Genomic DNA, 21,453 nt, shown 5'->3' on the forward strand with positions numbered 1-21,453 from the left:
AGTTTTTAAATTAAATAATTAGGACTGTTACGAACAGCTAACAATTTGCAAATTATAGTGTAACGAACTTCTCGTTGATATCAATAATACAAACAAGATAACGAATATGTATGTACCGTAAGTTCTCGAGTTTGTAGATAGGCAATTTTGTCTCTTCTCGTATTCTTGTATTTTCCATATAATCAATTAAAATAGTTAAAGTTCAGATCTCTTTGAAAATTAAAAATTAAAAGATAATTTCGAATGAAAACGAAAGACATGAATCAAGTAAATTCGACTAACTTTCTAAACGATATCGAAATAGCATTAGATTACGATCACCGAGTAATTAATAATTATGATTGTCGATCAACGAATAATGACAATTACTAAATAATTAGCTTAGAAAAACTACACATTGTTCATTTATAATTGTAGATTTCAAATGACGCGTTTGGAGACACAAACGAACCGCGCCTCAAGTCGTCACGCGATTGGTTGGTGCCGTTCGCGCGAGAACCAATAGCAGAGGGGTGGTTCTGCAACGAATCGAGACGGCGAACCAGTGTGGTCACGTAGGCCCACCGTACCGCATGGTGGATAGATGTTTCCTTTAACTCAACGTTGTATAAAATGCTATAATTGTGTATTGTTGTTATTTTGCAAGGGGCACAACGATCCAGTGGAGCAGCCATCTCCAGCCTTGCACACGGTAATTACAACAATTTACGTAGCTCCATTACAAAGCGGTAGCGGGTTGACCGATTCAAGCATACAATTTGTTGTTTGCTGTTCGGCTCAATGGCCGAGTGCTGGTCGTACAGTAGCAATATAATTCGTTACCTCCTTAAGAATAACTCTCTGAATCGTTTGATACGCGTTCGATTATCGAGTCTGATCGTCGTCGGGCTGCTTTTGTTATGAAAACGATTAATATTCCCGTATATACGAGTTTTTTTCGCTCTCTTGTTTTCCTCCCTTCGTTCTTCGTCCTTTCTCCTCTACGGTGCCCCACGCATACAAAGATACGCGGCGGCACCGACGAAAGCGACTCCAAATATTCTATGGATATATAAGGTGGAATTTCGTTGTGAGACGTCGAATTTTATCGCGCATAGCGAGATTTCGGTGATCGACGGTATCTACGAAACGTCGCCGCGATGTTTGCATCCTGTAAAAGTGATCGTATCTTATCAATCGTTGTTAGACATGTAAAGTCTCGCACACGGTGCCATTGCACCGCCGAATGGATCGTAACAGGAAAGCTATAAATACACACGCATCGCGGGGTAAACAAACTTGACCTCAGTGGAATTCTTATCGATGTATCTACACGTCTATGCAATGTACACAGATGCTTTGAGGTTATAATACAGTTTGAGAGTTCTCGACGAGCCTTTGTATTTAAATATTTTCGAAAATACCTCGAGAAATTAACGAAATTGTTTGGTTCGTAAAGCGAAATAAAATATGTATACCAGTAGAGTAGATAAATTGTAAACGGAAAGAGTAGAATTTTAAAATGGTTTTGAATTGGAAACTGAAAACGTTTAAATACGATGCCCGTTGAGAGTTCTCAAAATCTGTTTGATGTCAAATACGCACGCAATGCGTCATTTGAATGTGATTTCGAGGTTATGTCGAGCAACGGTGTTCGTTAATGCGTGCGAAGTGCGTAAAATCCAAGCGTTTTATATACATATATCAGCACGGTGATTATTATTTCGTTGAAAAGAGAGGAAAGATATCTTTTTGATATTAATTCGCGATTTGGAGTTAACGTTACTTATTTTCGTTGCGCTAGTACGCAACGCTTTGTTTCTAAGTGAACGTGGATGAATTTAGTAATAAAAATCGAGTGATTGCTCACTTTCACTGTTCTAGAAAGCTATGTTAATTTACGTTAAATATTCACTTGTTGACACTACTTATGACTATTAAATTATTCGATTCTCTGATTTCTTTTCCTTTATGAAATATTTGATAATAAAAGATAAATTCAAAGGTAATTTTTAATTACTATATATCTTGCAGCTATTTAACGTTTTTTAATATTGTTAGTATATCATTGTTATCTACAGGAACGTAAGATTTCTTGTATAACTAAAATAATAAAAGTAATAGTAAACATATAGAACTCATATGTAAATGTTGCATTGTTTTGCTACAGAATATTGGCACATGCCGGTCATTATTCGAACGTTGTTGGAATACAGTTAAATCGTAATCTACGCATCTCTGAAGAAAGTGGAGCTTTTGATATTTGCTCCTTGACATCTAAAACACTGTAAAAAAAATGAAGTGGTCACCGGGTGCTCTGTTCTGTGAACAAGTAGGTGAACTCACTCGAGTGTTCTCACAGTGGAACGAATGCGAACAAACCGTGGTTCTATATGCTCTACTTCGTCGCATTCCTGCAGTTCAAGCTAGGTTTCTTGCACAAGCAGTGCAGCATTCCTTGCACTCTGTTTCTGAATTGGATACACAGGAATTAAATGCCAATAATCCAGGTAATTATTTTGATTAGTACGAATATAACTGTGCGATATTTAATACAAGAACATGTAGTATTCGTGTAATTAGAATAACTTAGCGATAAAAATATTGTTGCAGCATTCATTAACTCATTGCTCTCAGAGTCGACAGAAGTCGCTATTAACCAACTGTTAACACACCTACCACTATTAAGGCCTGGGAATGTAGAGTGCAAACAATGCTACTTAGTAGCGATACCAGAATTAGTGAGCCATTGCGTAACTACAGGGCAATATACAGAGCAGACTCAACAACTCTTAAGTTATACTTTGATCCATCCAGCTATAACTAGTCAAGATAGACGTTCTTTGACTCAGTGGCTTAGACATCTCGAAGAACGTATTAGCGGTACACCACCGATACATAGCCTCGAGGAATATACCAATACTACTATTAGGTGAGTTAGAAAAATCTGTAAGTTGTATTTTTGGTATAGATCTAGATCGATTCTATTTTTACTAATTTTTATTTTCTCTCCAGGTGGGACAATACGTGGCAGCGAAATTCTAAACAGCAACAAAATGATCAGACAACTTTGTTTGGTACACAACCAGGTACTGCCTTCAATATGCAGTTTCCCCCGCCTGTATCTCGTCAACGTCGATCGAATAGTTTAACACCACCAGTCGCTCCTCCTCATCATTTAGAAGTTGTCGATCGCAGTAATAACGTAAACTGCACAACTAGACACAAGCCACGAAGTTTCAGTGTCTCTGGAGACCACACAAGTTAGTTTGATTCGACCTTATAGCGTGGAAAAATTGGTTAATTGCATTTTTACTATGTATCGAGTAATCGTTAATTTTAAAACAGGCAATCTTATCGGATTAGGGCCACTGAGTCCTCAAAGCTCTTGCGCGAGCAGCGGTAGCGAAGGGCGCTTAGACGAAGCTTCTAACTTATCGCTGGCTAGTGGTATGAGAGGTATGCGTGTGTACGGCTTTAAACATTTACGATTCATTGCTAGGAAGTGTCCGTTAACGCGTTCTCTCTCTTCTACTTACAGATGTTCCATCATGGCTTAAAACCTTACGTCTTCATAAGTACAGCTATCTATTTGTTACTCTCAGTTACGAGGAAATGCTTCAATTGACAGAAGATCAATTAGCAGAGCAAGGAGTGACAAAAGGAGCTAGACACAAATTAGCCCTTTCAATCGCGAAATTGCAGCAGCGTTACTCGACGCTCTTAAATTTAGAAAAAGATTTACTCCAACCGACGCGCGATAGTACACAGTCGACATCATTCTTACAAGGGCCAACAGTGCTGGTCAATACTATCGACGAATTAAAATCAATTCTAGCTACACCTATGAAACCAAGTCAAGAAAACGATCCGCAAGATATACCAGCGCAATTCAGCAAGGTCCTTGGCAAACGTAAGTACAACGTTTTGGTTAGCATGATGTTTATGGAAATACGGGTAACAAATATGTAAACGTTTTAACATTTTGCGTTCGTTTGTTTCTTAGTGTGTAGCAGAATGGCATTGGATAGCGTGGATGATGGCATTTTGTGCGCTTGTATTAACATATTAGAGAAAGTATTGCAGCATGATTGCTTTACTCCAAACCAGAAGGAAAAGGTTCAACAGTGGCGTAGCAGGCTCGGAAATCCACGACCTACTCCGAAGTAAGGGAAAAGGCATACGATTACTGTGCATCGATTGCAGAAATAGCAATTAAAGATTCAAGGCATACGATCGATTACAAGGTTGACAGTCGTACAATTACAATTTCAGGTGGCAACATAATTACGGATACAACAACAGAAGATACTGTAACCCGCAGCAGCACAATAGAAAACCAAGTCTGAATTTGGGACACATTCATAATACGCATCCGCAAAATAATTCTTTTGTGGTCAGCCCTCACAGAAATAGTATATCTACTCCGTATTTACAAAATAATCAGAACCAAAGTGTAAATCAGAATACTTTACGTCCAGTCCACGCAGCCGAGAAACGACCTAGTTTACAAGAATCTAGTTTACAGGTATGTACTTTTATAAAACCATAAAGCTACTTTATGCTACGGTGTATGCTACTTTTATTATCATCTTTTCATCGGTTTCTATAAACTACACGAATGTATCGATACCCGTCGATTACGTATACGTTGTATCTTGGCGCCATGCGCGACTAGTTTGTCTAAGAAATGATCTCTGTTTATACTTCAGCAGTTACAAAGAACGTTACAGCGTACATACAGTGCACCGAGGGATCATTTCCTTGGCCACTCTGGGAACAACACATCCGAAACAACGGAACCGGAGATCAATTCTCGTCTAGAATCTCTTTGCTTAAGAATGACCGAACAGGCGATCGGTGGTTTCGGCGAGGCCTAACGAATTCTTCGTTTCGTTGACTGGATCTACACAGTAAGTCCTGTTTGAAAAAAAGGAAATTTTTTCTAAAGTGATACGCGTGTCCTAGCTGCGTTTCTTTTTTTTTTTTTCCTTCAAAGCCGAAAAAGCAAGACTGACTTTTGTAGATCTTGCGACAAAGAGACCGACAGCGACGATATATAGCGCTGAGACAGGTGCGCGTGTCCCACATGCACACATTCACGCTTTAATAGCCCCTACCAAATGAAAGAAAATGTCCGACATTTGAGACATTACCAAGGTAACTCGAGTTCGCGGCGTTCACGAAACGACACGCGAGAACAAGAAAAAAAAAATGAAAAGGAAAAAAAAATAATATTTTTTATTATACCCGATGCAATTATACTATTTAATGAAACTGACAGAATTTGGCAAGCCAAATGCTATTAGGAAGATAGATTCTTTCCTTGACTATTTGCTGCATCTATATAAATGTATTATATAAAGAATATATATGTATACACATATGATAGAATTTTATGGGAAGCGGATTAAATCGTATAACATATATATGTGAAAGGAAAAAAAAACAATGGGGGACGAAAAAGGTACACCACAATTATTGTGCGATGTTTGCAATATTATTTTTCGTGTTATCCATTTCGGGAAATGGAATTCGTCTGATTTTAAGCGCCAGGACACATTATATATTAATGTAATGTAATTCATTTTAATGACTGACTGATTTTTACTTCTTTTTTTTTTTTTATCATTATTATCATTATGTTTATTCTCCTCTTATTCATCGCCGCCGCTGTTGCTATTTACCATTACTATTTTCAATTATCATTATTATTTTCATCGACAGCTTTGGCCACTATTTACCATCAGCGTCGTCATTACTATACGCCCATTACTATTATTACAATCATTATAATTATCGCTATTATTATCACTATACAAATCTCCAACGCCCGCTGTTGCTAACCATTTCTACAATCATACGACTAACGCTCATTATTCCGTATCCTTTTTACGCTGTTATTAACTTTCATCATCTGTCGTTACCGCTGCTTCTACTATTACCAATCCTACCACACTATACTATCCCCTACTACTCTACTACCGGTAGTGTCGCTACTATTACTACTACAAGTACTGCTATTACTACTATTATACTATCTCCACTATCACTGTATTATTACTGTAATTCTCTCTCTATGGAGGAATCATACTTAACAAGAAAAAAAGTTCGACAGTTCGTTACATGCTTTTTAAAAAAAAAAAAAAGAAAAGAGGGACGGGCGGGATGGGGTAAACAAGAAAAAGAGAACGAACAACGTACACGTTTTTAAAAATTCATCTCTGCTATACCGAGAAGAGATAAACCTAAACCAGCGTGTATGCTTTGTAGTTTGCGCACAGATCTCGTGATTTTTTACACTCATATGCGAGAGTTACCATGTGTCTGAAAAGAACGATATAAAGGGGAAGGAATCAAGGATTAAAAAAGAAAAAAAATTATGAAAAGGCGAAAATGATTATATACAATAAACGGATTTTAAAGGCCTTAAGGACGTATTAAGCGAACGTAAAGGGTATAAGACTAAATATTATACGTAGACGACGTTGTGAAACGATGGAGACACGTATATGTACATACGTAATATATATATATGTATAGATATATTATATTACGTATATACATATATTAACTGGATCGTATTTTGCACGACGCGACATCGAAATCTGTGGCTTTAAATTATAAGCATACATCATTAAACTGCTCTTATTATGCACTTTTAGCACTCAAATGTAACGGTCGCGAGTAAAAACGTAGCATAATATTTTCATGCAAGACAAGATGGGGAAAAAAAAAAAGATCGATCAAGATGAGAGAAGGTTAAATTTAACGATAATAATAATAATTAATGAAATAACGATTTAAGATAGTATTAGCGACTAATTGTACCGATAAACGCGATAAGAAGAAAAAAAAAAAATATAAACGAAAGACTGAATAATTCACGCGCCGTGTGCCGGTGAATTTCGGACGTTTTCGCATTCGTTTAATTCGTAGATAGCTGCACGGCTGCGTGAATAGAAACAATTGGAAGACTGCGGAAGGAAAAACCTGTCAAAATATTAAGAATTAGAACTTATACAGAATGCGAGAGAGAGAGAAAGGGAACGAGTGAAATGTGAAACGTGTTATAACGACAGTAACGTTAGTTGTAATATTCTAGGTTTTAATGATTATTTTAACGATTATACTCTTCGGTAGGATGATGGATCTAAGTAATGGCGCGCGGTGATTTCTCTCGATTTAATTAATTAATTAGCCTGCTCGAGCGAGAAGGATTGTCTATGGAGAACTTGGAACGATCGATAAACAATATGTTGCAGCGACGGATTTGTTCCCCAAAACTTTCATAACCCGCGTACACGTAAACATATACACAACTCACACATACGAAACATTTTTCTGCTAACAATTTGAGTCGTTCGTTATGAAAGTGACCTCCAAAAATATAGACAAGCACTGATCGATAATCAAATTTATCAATTGTTTAATTAGGCGCGATGAACGTTATTTCTTTTAATGTAAATTAAGTTTATTTTTTTTCTTTATAATAAGATTTCGCGATGAAATATAGTACGAATGTAGTGCTGAAAAATTGCATCGGTCGTAGTTTGTAAGTAGCGGATCAATTTTGAAGAATAACTCTCGAGAGGAGTACACAGTTGCCATTGTAGTAACGATAGTTTAAGTAAGAAACAAATGATACAGCGGCTCCAAAGAGGCTGCACTAATGGTTTTTAAACACTTTTTTAAGCTTATCGTTCAGTTTAGAAGATATTACATCATTTTCATAATGAACGATTCGGTCGTTTTCTATATCGACAAATTGATTATTCGCGCAGTAACGATTTGTCCCCCTCTTCTTACTCCTCACACAAAACTGATTTCGACAATGTTCACACACACGCACATAACAGTTTGTTTCCTCACATTGTGAAACTGCTTTCACACGGTGCGCGCGCGCGTACACATCACATTACACGGATACACGCAGTACACAAGACATAATCAGAGCTGGACAAAATTTTATTCGAATAATAAACGACGAGTAAGACCAACGATGTAGCAATTTATTTGTGACGTTTAATACAACTGACCAGTAAAAGCTTTATTTATTCATCGTGAAATATTTTTATTCTATCATTGAAATTCCGTATTTTTATTTGACAAATAACAGATTAAAAGTTGTTGGTCTATTATTCGTTATTCGAGATTTTCATCCGAATAAGAATTTTGCCCATCTTTGCGCACAATAGCACACGCAGATCACGTTGTCCGACTAGAATTCCAGAGTTTTGTGCACGTATGATTATTTCAGGAGAGACGGTCAAAAGCTAGTCAAACGATACAATTCTAATTTTTACCAGCTAACGTGTGTATAGATAATTATTTGTACATTAATACCCGCGCAATTAACGCAGACAAAAGTTGTGAAACAAGATAAGCGATGGCGCACGCGCGCGATCGAAAAGGTAACAAGAAAGGAATAAAAGATATACCGAAAAAACGAATTAAAAAAAAGAGAGAGAGAGAGAAAAAAGGAAAAAGAGAGAGGATAGAAGTTGCAAGCGAAACTGAAAACCGAAAAAAAAAAGAAGCGAGAGAAGAAAATGCATGTACAATACGAGAAACATGTTAGACATCAGTATAGTAACAGATGCCGTGTGACTGCAACCTTGGGTGTGTTGGAGATGTTCGATTCTTGCAACAAAAAAATCGATTCTAGTGTTTTAATAGTTCCACGTAGTTTCGAACGTTCGTCGAAGAAAACCTAGAAGCTTCATCGAAAAGGAAATATGGCCACCAACGTGAAATTACGATCGAAAATTGCATTTCATATTTCCTAAGAAAATTGAAATAATCAAATCTCCCGCGCATCCAGGTTGCGCGTCTGTTATTCGGGAGCTGGCGTTACTATGACAACGGGGTATGTTTTTTCGCCTCGTACTGTAATGGCGACTTTTACGTGACGCACGCGAAAATGTTGAAAGACTGCTTCCAAACGACTTCAGGAAACTCGTTCAACGTAGAATTATTATTTCGTACTGAAACGCAGTATCTGAATACGCGATCGATTTAAAGGGCAGGACCTGAACTAACTAATGAAATGCAAAGAGATATTATCCGCATCGAACGAACGTGTATGATGTAAGTAATAATTTTTGTAATTGAGTGCGCGTGATTCTGCCAAAGATGGATGGCCGTTAAAGGATAAGAAAGTTTTCTATGTAAAACCGACCTCGTTGTTTGCGTGGCAGTAATTCCAAGTAACGTAATCATCGTCGCGTAAACGAAACGACGAATGAGCATTGCGCTTAGTACTTACGCCGTCGTTATCGAGTCGTTGATACTAAGGATAAGTGATAGGCAAAATTCTATTAGAGTGATAAAATATTCTATCGAACAATCAATTTTATGAGCTTGCGATGCAAGCAATGCAATCCACTCAATTTGTTAAGCAAAATTAGTTTAAGTACAGCTTTCTGTTCAATCTCTTGCGTTGTGAAATATTTAATTCCATTGTTCAGATTTTAATTCTTATTTAACGAGTAATCGATACAAGGGCCTTCATCTTTTAGTTGTTAATCGAAAATTTTGATCGGGATGTGAGTTTTGCCTGTCCGTTATTGAAATCCATGAGAAGCTTCGAAATGTGTTCAGTCTAGAAACGACTGGCGCGAGGTCGGGTTATGGCATTTTTAGGCAGAAACACAGTGTGTGCGATTCGATGGCATCGAATGGATAAGACGTTTCCGTTAGTATAAACCAGGGATGAGCGAAATACATTATAAAAAGTATTCAAATGACAGAAACCTTACAGACTTTTATTTCTAGTTTCAACCGTTAATTATTTTTGAATCTCTTTGGTAATACGCAGGTTTTTGTTATTTTGGATAAAAATTAGTTACGGTTAAAACATTTCAGTGGATTAACTTTGACAATACTTGTTCAGCTACTTTACGATTAATTTGTATTCTATTTGGAATGGAATGCTTAAAAGTATTCGTGTGTTGTATAGCTATACAACTACAGAATACACAGGTATCTCGTAAATCGAGCGATCGGTAGATGTTAAATATAATTAGTATTTTGCATAGAATAGCAAATATCGATATTTGATCACCGCAGAATAATGTGACACCATCAGATTGTTTGTCTTTCGTTCTAAGTACTGAATTTACGCGTTCAGTATTTTAGATGTACACGAAATACAAAATCATTCGAACGTGTCCATTCCTGGTTATACAGACTTCGTACGCACGACATTCTCGACTTGCTCTCTTATCCATTCGTTGCGTTTGCTTTAATTCGCTTTAGAAGCGAGGTGTACCACGACGAAGTAATTGTTAGCGCTAGCACAGGATATTCTCTTTGGCCGGATGCTTGCGTTCAGGTGATCGACTCTTAGGAACGTATATACATATATATATCCGGGAGTATAAAACGTAGCGACATTGTTTTCGAAGAAAAAGATTTCACAGCGTAGAGAGCAAGTTTCCGGCCGAAAGCGTCGTTGATGATAGCCCAGGTAGCAAAACGGTGATTGTCGACTGATTTGCTTCGGTAAGCTAGATTGCGGAAAAGCGTTTAGACACTTGTTAGCGATGCAGAAGCGGTTCGATTGATTCGGTGTAATAATCGCGCGTGGAATCGAAGATGGGTAAAATTTTTATCGAATAATAGACTGTATAATAAACATTATTAATTTAGCAGGTTTACTCGTGACGTTTATTCAATTGGACAACTATACGGGATAAGTTTGAATTCTTTGAAACACAACTTCGTTCTACAATTTGAATCCTAATTTTTATTTAACGGACAACGAACGAATAAGTTGAAAATGGAACGAACGAAAAGAAGAATTTTACCCATGGCGGAGAGGGGCTTCTGCACTTTTTAGGCGTGCTTTGGCTGGCGAACGTGAATGCTCGTGATGACGACAGTGTACGGTAAAATTAAACGAGTCTCTGTATAGGTTTTGTATCGTTTATATTCGATTACGGGTGTTTGCACGTTACGGTTCGCAACGGTCGCGTATGTATTGACGATATTATGGGGACGAATTCGCGATACCTTTCGTGTTGAATTAGATCAGTCGAACAACGTTGGCCAGCCAAATTCAAGGAACGAACCGTAAGTCAAACGCCGTTTTATTGAAGCGTAGTAGAAAGAGCGAATTTTCGCGCGACGTTCGCGGAGGGTGCGCGTTATTGTCTGGATTTTACATCCATCGATTATGTATCGCGGAGCAGCAAGGTTTATCGGGACTAGTATGTTGCGTTGTCGCCAAAGAATGCCTCTGCTACGGCGCCTTCTGTTAATTATTAAGAGACGTAGCTTTTGAATTGTCAGATTGCTAACTGGGATATTTTAGTCACGTAAGCTGGATAACTTGTAAAAATGCAATTTTTGTACTGTTATAACGTTAAATAGACGAAGGTACACTGACGTTGTAGCGTGAAAGAACATTTTTCAATAAAAAATTTTTCATACGCAAAATACGCTCACTGTATTTCCTTCGACGTTTATGTTCACGAGGATTGTGATCGTAATCGGTGACGCGTTATACATTTATGGGACCCAATATAATATGTAACAAGTCTAACAAAGAAATTGATAGGAACATTTTTCATTGACACGTTGAACGCCACGTCACCCACGTATGAGTGACAGAGATTTTCGCTAAGGAACTTCAGCAGTTCATTTTAAGAGCTAATGTATCAATGAAAATAAGACTGAATAGAATTCGTAGATTTTGACGACGATACAAAAATAAATAACACGACAAGCGTCAGATGTTTTAGTTTACAACTGTCTCGAGACACAATTTTAACCCTGTAGGCATTCCCTTGGGAATCAGTCTGGCAGTCAACGTGTTAAAGTTACGAAACGAATAGGCAACGTAATATAAGAGAAATAATCAAACCCAGAGAAATGAGAAACAGAGAAAGAAGGAAAGGGAAATAAATAACCAAAAATAGAATAATAGATTTGCTTTCGATATTAAATAACAGTGCTCGAAGGACAGGTTAAACACAAAATGAAACTTACCAACGTCATAGTTCTCTAAATGGTATTTATTTCTGATACATTTCACAGTTTGCGAACTGCCAAAGAGACAGTCGTGTAGCGATTTAGTCGCAGAGGATACAGTAAATGTTAACACAGTTACCGTTCATGTAACATCAGTATTTAGACTTGCTTCGACACCATCGAAGGCCGCATCTAAACAGATGACTCGTCCGATTAATTTTTTTAATAGCGTGGTATTATTAGGTACGTAGACGTAGGTAGACTTAACAATGTAATGGCGCGTTGTGTCCAGATTGCATCTGGCTCTTAAAGTTCCAGAAATACGTGATATTTCTTTCCGTATCCTTATCATAGAAATTCATTCTTAACGTCGACTTCCTTTTACATACCTACGCAACGTGCGTTTTTCTTCCGTATCTAGTACAAATAACTACAGAATAGTAATAAATACTTATCGTCTACTTAACGCTTCTTTAAATGCATGAAGTGTAATAAGTTCAGAGCACAAAGTACGTGCTTAAGACTTCTGCCCTTTGCCACGGACTTGTATTTACTATACATTGTTTTGTTTTTTTTCCTTTAACATAGAAACTAAGGCAGGCAAAATAACATTGTACTAGAATATTGAAATAATATGTGGATAGTTCGATGTCTGCTTCGATATCCAAAAACTTGAAAAACATTTCAAATGTCGGTTACATATTCAACTTTACGCGTACCGCTATTCTATAGAGAGCATATCCTAATTGTTAATCTCTAAGGGTTAGTTAACGTTTTATTACATGAAACATATGCGTTGCATATATGTTAAAATATACCTTTTAGAATATTGCGTATCCTTTTGGTAAAACCGGTTAACTTTTGACAGTAATACATACATATTAACATCTTACTGTATCTAAAAGAAACTAAGAATTGCTTTACGATTAATCCCTGCCTTAAAAAAAAAAACGTGTCATTTAACTTAGTCACAATGTATACATACGAACAAAAAGTACCATGCAAAGGGCAAAAGCTACTCGTAGCCGTAATTTTTTAAATACATTCATATACTACATACTTAAGATTTTACGTTATCGTTTATCGTATGCTTAATAGTATAAACACCGATTCTTTCTCTCCAAGTACTCGCAGATTTATTCTATACACATATATACATTCACCAACGTTAATCCTCTGTATTCTGTCAGCATTTACCAGCTTGTTACGCTGTTAAGACGCATCAAAGACTACGAGAATATTATAAACAAATTCAAAGGCAGCTTAACGCTAGATGGATTAGATTCTTTTTCTTCTTTTCTTTTTGTTTTTTTTTCTGTTTTTTCTGTTTCTTTTTTTTCTTTTTAAATTACCGATTGGCGTTACACAGCGTATCGTGATCTGAAATTAGCGTGTTTGCGCCGAACCCTGTTTCTCTCATATTTTCATCGTTAAAAGCGCGCATCTCTAAAGAACATCTGCGAACATTTCACGATTACAATCGTTAAAACTACGAATTAGATCCATAATATTTTCATCGCGGTTTAGAAATCGAACGCGTAACAAGTATCACTTTGAATTATCAGAACGAAAGGCCCTGCCAAGCTTCGCCTCGATAAACGTTCATTTTTGTTTCATTTGTTCGGTACACTGTACGATTACAGTCGTTGAAAAAAAGAAAAATCGAGAACAGTGGCGTAACCAACATCGCGTAGGACTTTCAATCTTATAGCGAATACATCATTTAATTTTTTTTCCATACAAATAAGTTCTGTAATATATGAGGAGTTCCATAATTATCATATTTCAACCCTTTGCGGTCCAGATTTTTTGATTTCAGTATATTCTTGTTGAACCCTACTTAATATTTGGCCACAAAGAGTCAATAAATATTACTTTACAAGGTTTGTTGTTACTCTTCAAAAATAATACAAGATTTAGAAGAAAAAATTAAGTTTCCTGAATGATTGACCACGCCGCTGTTCGATAGGTCGTTGTGAAGCAGAGACGGGCAAGATTTTATTCGATTAATAGATAACGAATAAGAACACAGAACGATTTATTAGCGACATTTATTCGACCTAATATACAAATCAGTTTTCATTCTTCCAACGTGAAGTTACAATTTCATTTTATAATCGAAACTCTAAATTTCATTCAACGAATAACGGATAAAAGGATCTTACCTTTCATTCGTTATTCGATAATTTGTACCTGGTACAAAAGTTTGCCCGTTTCTGCCGTATTTTCTCGCGTCCTACCAACCTCGCTATTCGAAACGTTAACACTAATTAACAGTAGTTATCTTTATAAAAGCTTTGTCCGTTTTTGTTCGAGTAAAACAGTAAAGCGTCGCGGAGCCTAGACTAATTATACATAGGAAATAACGTTGCGTTCCGAGCACTCCACTTTTCTTTACATTTTTACTACGCAATACGCGAACAAGAGCATCCGTTTTTCTCGATCGCGTTTAACGTGTTTACCTTCCGCCCTTGTTCCACCATTTGCGCAAATACTTTATCGTACCTTATTCGAGTAATAATTAAATATAAATTTCCCGTTAAATACGAGTCCGACGCGCAGCGGAGTCTCGGAAACATTGTCGGGGAAAATATTAATTCTATTCTAATTTCGACTAGGCAGCAAACATGGTTCTCGATCGATCGCAGATTCACACTTTGCAGTTCCTTCGCATTCGAGCCGATTGAACGATACAAAACAGAACCAAAGAGATTATATAGGCAGAGTAGAGGAGTCATAGAAGCTTATATATGCGGAGAAAGTAAAGTTGATATTACAATATTTGCAGAGTAAAATAAATTCCTATTTAGGTTTCATTTTTCTATGTACGTTTACAAAGATTTTATTTTGTTTCTTAATATGACGTCCACTCGGATCTTTTTACTCGGTCTATATAATCTCCTCGAGCAGAACGCGTTAGTAGTATTCACATAATATATTTGGTGACGTTTCGGAAATGTTTAACCCTTTGCATCAATAGAAACGACTCCGTCGAAATTGAGTTTTGTACGGTACAAATGGCGTTAGATCACGTTTAGCTTAGGTCTCGCTGAATCTCGAAATATCGACAGCAATTTCAGTTCAGGAATAGATTTCCAAGTTGTTTACGTATTTTTTTTTTAGGAAGGCGTGAAATGGAATAAAATGAAATAACGGTGACGACAATTTGGTGTCGAATGCAAAAGGTTAAATACAAAGGAACGACGAGCGTAGAAATTAGAAGTAAACCGAATTGAGAGTTACAGTTGCAATCCCATAGACTCGTCAGAGTTGGGCGAAACGACAGACTTCAATTAACCTGAAGTCTCGTTTTCTTCTTTGGAAAATGTCTGAAAGAGGAAACGAAAGAAACTTCAGGTTAATCGCAGTCTGTCATTTCGCCCACGCTCTGAGATTCAGCTAGATAGCTTCGTTTTCTTTTCATTTCCAAACATCTCTTTGGTCTCGTATATATATAATATACACGTATATTTCAAGCGAAATAAAAGTAAATTTCAATTCGCTTCCGGCGCATTATCATCGTCGAGTCGCATGCACAGCTTCTACACTTCATCCTTTCCTTTCCTTTCCTTTTTTTTTTTTGTGATATCCTTTTCCATGTACACTTAACGACTAATAAAACCTCTAATTTCAATAATTCTATTTCACAATATGTATCATTGCGTGGTACGCGCGAACGCGTGTGTTTGTTTGTTGGTACGTGTACGTGTAATTATACATATATGTACTAACAAATAATATGGCATTACAAAAAAAATGTACATACAGTCGTAACGATCGTGATTCTTAATAATCGAATATGCTAATAATACTATCGGTGTCATGCAATATTAATGTCACATTGTGTCCTTACCAGCGGTAAGAACATTTCAACATCCTAGATTTTATTTTTTAAACGTCGGTTACGTTTCCCTAAGTCGAGAATACATGTGAGTTTCTTAGTTTTCTTCTTCTTCTTCTTCTTTTTTTGTTCTTTTTTTTCTGTATAGAGTATAAGAGTATACTCACCATTGGCAGTACGGAAAAGGAGTGTGCGCCAGATACTTAAGACATGCGACGAATTAGAAATTGAAACTTTTCTTTCTTTTCTCTTATTCTCTCGTACACTCAGCCACACACACACGCACGGACACGCACACGCACACGCTTTCTTTCTATGTGATCTCAAATTGTGCATATTTACCGAACGTGATCGTTATTTCGAACAACGAGTACCTCTTGTACCTAACAGAATCAATACCAGCAGCAAGATAAACCAGTATCCGCTCTGCTGTTTCTCGATACGACTCGATGGCTTAGTTAACACCATGTATTTCATATACGTATAAAGTACTTTGTCTATACCAAAAACTTGATATAAATAACGACCAGACTGCGAATTTTCATGTCATAGGAAATTTGAACGTTCAAGAAACTACGAATGCATATAGTATGTAACAATATAAAAAAAAGTATTGAAAGTGAAGTCCATACTATAATATTTTCAGGGTAAAATTAATTCTATTTTGCATAAAGATCCGCAGTCTGATAACGACATACCAAGCAGATGTAGTATGGCTGAAGAAGGTGCACCGTATCAAAATAGTACACATTATAAACACCGGTGTATCGTAAGAGTTGTTGAACTGCTTATCGTAATTGCTTTCTTCTCCCACAATCTCAATAACCTTTCGTGAATATAGAATTACATACTAAATGAACAACATATCTTTCCATATCTATCTCGATATGCTTTGAGAATATGTCAAGCATTACACACGTGGTAAATCCGTGTATTTTATTTGTACCTTATTCGAACATTTTATAAGCTTGGTACGCTATGTATCGAATCCGTTATTTTATTCCGTGTACCAAAAATGAACACGGTGCAAACTAAGCCAATTGCTACGATTCACGATATGGACTGGTCCAATCGTGCGTCGTTTTCTCGCCTGCGATGCACGCACACTGGAGAGTAAAAAAAAAAAAATAAAAACAAAAAAAACTGTTACAGACGTCCTAGCGCTGTCAGTAGTACTTAGAAAGGTGGATGCGCAGGAGATTGTTCACTTTAAGCCGGCGACTGACTTGCAACAGAACGCTGTAATGTAACTGCTCGGCACGAATTTTACGGTTCGACACCAACGTTACATTGCAAGGTCCTTTTTGGACTCACGAATGCTCGCTTCGAACTCGCGGCTGAATTCTTTCTCAATGCTTCCTACTCAGTTCAGTGAAAAGTAGACGATGAAAGAGGTTCGTCAAAAAACCGACAGACCAGTGGAGCATGGTCGAGCGCGAACCGAGCGCAAGAACGGCTCGGTTCGTCGCTCGCTAGTCCGCCAAACTAAGCGAATGCTCGCGTTACATTACAATGTTCTGTTGCAAGTCAGTCGCCGGCTTTATTGTAGCAATCTACGACGAACAGTCTTCTGCGGATCTACCTTGCGAACACGCGACGTTTAAACAAGATTCGCGCTATACACTGGCGGCCCTAGAGCGTCTGTGTCCTCGCAACAACTCTTTTGCTCTCCAGAGTACAACAGTGCCACTTAACGTAGAATACGCTCTTTAACCCGATTCGTAATTATAATAATTTATACTGAAATATATCTTATATCACATATTTTTTTTTAGCATCGGCCTTGAAACCGCGAATCGCCCCAGTCTTCTATTACCAGAGCCTCACACTGTTCGCTCTATGTAGGTACATTCTCCTATTCCTCTGTCGTATTCCTTTGGACATCGAGTTGAATTTTTCTTTTGATCTTTCAGAAGAGAAACTGTATAGCGAGCAAGTTATGCAGCGGAGGATTAATTAAGCTATTAAGATTCGAACAAATACGTCTAAGTACAGAGTATTCCGTGGCTGTTCCTATCTTGAAAGAGGAATTCGAGCATCTTCGTTTCACAGATGAAGCTATCAAATCGATTTGTTTCTTCAATCGTAATTAAACACGCTTCGCGACCCTGGTCGCATCCTCCAAGGCTCAATTTTACTCGAACGACAAACAGAATTGTTAGAGTCAGGTTTCTCGCTGAGAACTTGATTTAAAGGCGTGTGTTCACATGACGTTAAAGTCGAGACGTCTTATGACAGCGTCACATTGTTTTAAGTTGAATCTACTAACATTTTCAACGCGAAAACGCTTACTTATTTTAATTCGATTTGCAAGCGATAGGACTGAGGAAGGCGCATCTGTATCCGTAGGCTTCGCTTCTGTAAAAGAGATTAGAAGATGAAAGGGCTGTGGCCAGAATCTTGCAAATTGCGCTGGTTTTGCATCGAAGTGGGTCACGTGCCTTGCAGGAAACAATGTCAACACTATCGTAGAACACTATCGGATTAGACAAAATTGCTCGCTGTCGATAGGGATAGAAGCTTCGTTTAACAAAATTTGAATCGCTATGAACACTAAGTATAACGTTAGACTTCGATACATCTTCAAAAATGCTAAAAAACTTCGTGACGGATAAGGTTCGCGAAATATCGTCCACTCGCTTCACTGGGAAAGTTAGGATTCCTCGGTTCTTGAGTTTCTCGTTCGACGCGACTACGAAAAATATATCTAAAGTTCGTTGGCTCTCTTAAATTCAAATTTCAATCTGACAACGATAAAAGTTACATCTTGTTTGTCACATGAACACGCAGCTTAAAGCCGGTGACTGACTTGCAACAGAACGCTGTAATGTAACTGCTCGGCACGAATTTTAGGGTTCGGCACCAGCGTTACATTACAAGGTCGTTTTTCGAATCACGAATGCTCGCTTCGAACTCTCGCCTGAATTCTCTCTCAATGCTTCCTACTCAATTCAGTGAAAAGTAGACGACCAAAGGGGTTCGTCAAAAAACCGACGGACCAGTGGAGCACGCAAGAGCGCGAACCAAGCGCAAGAGTTCTGTTACAATGTTCTGTTGCAAGTCAGTCGCCGGCTTAACAATGATAACAATGGTAAATCCAGAACTGCAATCTTTCTCGCAAAGGTGTCGAACCTGATTGTCTTTCGGTTTTAACGAGGGGACGTCACGTCAATGGAATCGTGGATTTATTCCATAGGTGACGGACATCACAACCCTCGAAATTTTTACGCCATCGAGCCTTACTGTTTACGATATCAATGATCAAAGTTTATAAAGTTTCGTTGTGCCTTGGAAAGTATCAAGTTTAAAGGCATACCTACAGATCACTGTCGTCTTGGCTTTTCTTCTCTTTTATTTAAGCTTCATAAACTTCCACAATTAGTACTAGAAAAACTAAGGCCCAATGGTGCAAAAGCATCCGAGGGTTGTAATGCTTGTTACTCATAGACTAAACGTCTAAATAAATCGTCATGTGAATCCGCGACCCCACAGATGCGATATCCCTTACAAGACAGTCTGTTGGATCAACGTGTACGACAATCTGTAGATAACGGTGCTTCGAGCAATGTAGGAATGCAACACGAACGGAAATAGTCCTTTTGATCCGTTCAAACCAGCCCCCCCCCCCCCCCTCCCACGTTCTAATTTCTAATACGACTGCTGCTTGCTTGTCAATATAACCCTTACAAATACCAGATGATTCACGAGAAACAGAACACCTAATTATCTCAGTTCGACTTAAAGATAGAAGAAAATGTTAGAGGAAAAAGTTGTACCGTTTAAGGGGGCAAATATGAGGATATAACATAAATTTCCGAATTTTCTAATTTTCAAGGTTTTTTGAAGTTTATCGGTAATTTTTGAATTACATCCTATATTTTCAACATCATAAGATTGTAGCTGACGTCAAGACGAGTACAACGATGTGTTACACTATGACCTTCAAATGACCTTGAGCAGAACGTTGAACCTCTCTTCCTTTGAATAACGCATCGTTAAACTGATATCGATAAACTGATACATTCGGAATACTTCAATGACAATAACCGACTGGGTAGTAAATACCTGTAGCTTATCGATAAACATGTTTATGCATGCTTAGAAATTACCTTCCATTAACACTATACACGTGCTGAAATGGTTTAAGAAATTGCATTTTCGTTGATCGGACAGAAATTTCTCATTTCTCGGTTCAAGGTCATTTGAAGGTCATAGTGTAATACATCGTTGTACTCGTCTTGACGTCAGCTACAATCTTGTGATGTTGAAAATATAGGATGTAATTCAAAAATTACCGATAACCTTCAAAAAACCTTGAAAATTAGAAAATTCGGAAATTTTTGTTATATCCTCATATTTGCCCCCTTAAACGGTACAACTTTTTCCTCTAACATTTTCTTCTATCTTTAAGTCGAACCGAGATAATTAACTGTTCTGTTTCTCGTGAATCACTCGGTATATCACACGATATATTTGTAATCATGTTACTGTATCTTTATCCCCGTGTTTGCACGACGCAGACGATGGTAAGATTTAACAAATACGTATAGCGCGTACGTTAACATAATTCGAATTACGCGAATTCAGGATCGGTAGAAGCTAGCACCGCTCAGCGGCAGCGTAGTTTCGCGAGTAGCAGTTTCGCTCGAGTGAGAGAGGGCTGGTCCAAAAGATTCGAAGTTTATCAACGCCGAAGGGCAGATGTACGTATAAAAGTTCCAGGCCTACTGGTAGTATAGAAGTACAGTCGCTGATTAGTTTGCTGACGGTGTAGTACTCCGTGCGGTTACGTAGAAGGACGGTGACAGTAAGTAAGACTGCGACACCACGTTCAATCCTTCGGCTTCCGCATCCAACTCTTCCTGCCGAGGCTAGCGATGCTCACGGAGCTGGCAGTACTGGAAACACTTGCCAACGAGTTCAGGCTTACCGAATGTTAATCTTGCAGCATGTGTACGAAACTGATCGGGAACATTCCTCTTCTTTCTGGGGCTCGTTCCAGGGCACCCTCCATCCAGTTGTCGTCGTCCGTTTGTTCGTTGGTGACGATGATCACCTCGCCCTCGCGAAAGGATAACTCGTCCTCGTTGTCGGCCTCGCAGTCGTAGAGCGCTCGGCAACGTCTCAACCCGCTCAAAGTCGACGAAGTTGGCTAAAAAAGGTAAAGAACCGAGATAGGTTTACGTTGAAAGCTCGTCGACGCGGTACAGTCGCCTCGATAAATAAGTTAACGCATCGCGGGAAATACCTCTTATTCGTTGAGAAGCGATAAAGGACATTTTAAGAAAGTTTAATTGAATGAGCGAAGGAATGATTGTTCTCTGACTCAATTTGTTGAACTGCGAAGAACCAGGTTGGTCAGGAAAATAACTTTGTCCGACTAATTCCCGTTACACGTTAATCGACTTCTATTAGAAGTGGTATGACCCCTAGAGTTGTTTGTTAAAATGATTTCTTTTTTAATACCTTCTTACTGTTTTCTCTCATTAGATGTTTTTTTTTTTTATTTATTATTAATTTTCAACGAGTAACGTCCGTTTTGGGAAGCGTTAACTTATTTACCTACACGACTGTATGATTTAGTTTTCCATGAATGAAGCAAGCACTCTTTAAGAGCATCGAGAGTAGAGTACGACGAATACGAATAATGCTTCCTC

At 37.9% G+C, this 21,453-nt stretch overlaps 2 protein-coding genes across 9 annotated transcripts in view; one reads left to right on the top strand and one right to left on the bottom strand.

The window, feature by feature from the left end:
- Window positions 1-522: 522 nt before the first annotated feature.
- Window positions 523-11,370, top strand: LOC128877160 (protein Smaug homolog 1). Of its 3 annotated transcripts, none has more exons than XM_054124222.1 (10): window positions 527-691; window positions 2,150-2,489; window positions 2,593-2,911; window positions 2,995-3,242; window positions 3,328-3,438; window positions 3,521-3,892; window positions 3,986-4,145; window positions 4,255-4,507; window positions 4,692-4,892; window positions 4,979-11,370. In XM_054124222.1, the coding sequence occupies exons 2-9, from the start codon at window positions 2,276-2,278 to the stop codon at window positions 4,857-4,859; spliced, it is 1,845 nt and encodes a 614-aa protein (XP_053980197.1). In that variant the 5' UTR covers window positions 527-691; window positions 2,150-2,275; the 3' UTR covers window positions 4,860-4,892; window positions 4,979-11,370. The 3 variants fall into 3 exon arrangements, with proteins under 3 accessions (XP_053980199.1, XP_053980197.1, XP_053980198.1); XM_054124223.1 differs by having other exon boundaries at window positions 5,006-11,370; XM_054124224.1 differs by having other exon boundaries at window positions 523-691; window positions 4,695-11,370.
- The window catches only part of LOC128877159 (arfGAP with SH3 domain, ANK repeat and PH domain-containing protein), a 39,859-nt gene continuing 29,221 nt past the window's right edge, over window positions 10,816-21,453 (bottom strand). For all 6 annotated transcript variants that reach the window (XM_054124216.1, XM_054124215.1, XM_054124217.1 and 3 more), the window contains one exon: window positions 10,816-20,948. In XM_054124216.1, the coding sequence (XP_053980191.1) occupies window positions 20,733-20,948 (216 nt within the window). In that variant the 3' untranslated portion in view covers window positions 10,816-20,732. The remainder of the gene's footprint in view (window positions 20,949-21,453) is intronic.

This window comes from Hylaeus volcanicus, chromosome 5 (genome assembly GCF_026283585.1).
Source record: "Hylaeus volcanicus isolate JK05 chromosome 5, UHH_iyHylVolc1.0_haploid, whole genome shotgun sequence".
In the NCBI taxonomy this organism is placed as follows: Eukaryota; Metazoa; Arthropoda; class Insecta; order Hymenoptera; family Colletidae; genus Hylaeus; species Hylaeus volcanicus.

Coding starts and splice junctions, on each gene's coding strand:
- LOC128877160 (XM_054124222.1), top strand. CDS start 2,276: ATGAAGTGGTCACCGGGTGCTCTGTTCTGTGAACAAGTAGGTGAACTC. Junction 3,439..3,520: donor GCTGGCTAGTGGTATGAGAG/GTATGCGTGTGT, acceptor TTCTACTTACAG/ATGTTCCATCATGGCTTAAA. Junction 4,146..4,254: donor AATCCACGACCTACTCCGAA/GTAAGGGAAAAG, acceptor TTACAATTTCAG/GTGGCAACATAATTACGGAT.